This window comes from Penaeus monodon, chromosome 31, assembly GCF_015228065.2.
Source record: "Penaeus monodon isolate SGIC_2016 chromosome 31, NSTDA_Pmon_1, whole genome shotgun sequence".
Classification (NCBI taxonomy): Eukaryota; Metazoa; Arthropoda; class Malacostraca; order Decapoda; family Penaeidae; genus Penaeus; species Penaeus monodon.
This window is the reverse complement of record NC_051416.1, coordinates 3,135,625-3,135,951: the sequence shown is the minus strand read 5'-3', so window position 1 is coordinate 3,135,951 and position 327 is coordinate 3,135,625. Positions and strand designations below refer to the sequence as shown.

The 327-nt window shown below is 36.1% G+C and overlaps 1 protein-coding gene across 3 annotated transcripts in view; it reads left to right on the top strand.

Moving 5' to 3' along the window:
* LOC119592992 (sulfide:quinone oxidoreductase, mitochondrial-like) overlaps positions 1-327 on the top strand; it is an 8,583-nt gene that overhangs the window by 2,660 nt on the left and 5,596 nt on the right. For all 3 annotated transcript variants that reach the window (XM_037941879.1, XM_037941880.1, XM_037941877.1), the window contains exon 3: positions 216-321. In XM_037941879.1, the coding sequence (XP_037797807.1) occupies positions 216-321 (106 nt within the window). The remainder of the gene's footprint in view (positions 1-215; positions 322-327) is intronic.

Below are 327 nucleotides of genomic sequence, written 5' to 3'. Positions count from 1 at the left end.
CACAGTACAAGTATTCTTTCAGTGCAATTGATAAAGAATTTTTTAGATTAATTACAATTTGTATTATCTTTAAGTAATGTGTCGACCATATTATTGCTTATACAAATTTATCTGGTCATGATTTTTCATCCATGCTCTATTAAAATTCAAAAAGACTAACATATATATAGACTGAAAGGAATTATTGAATGAATTCGTTTTAAATCTCTTTGCAGCTATGAGCTAGTGGTGGTAGGGGGAGGGGCGGGAGGATGCGCTGCAGCGGCAAAATTTTCCTCTAAGCTCGGCAAAGGCAAAGTGGCAGTGATAGAACCAGCGGATGTGAGT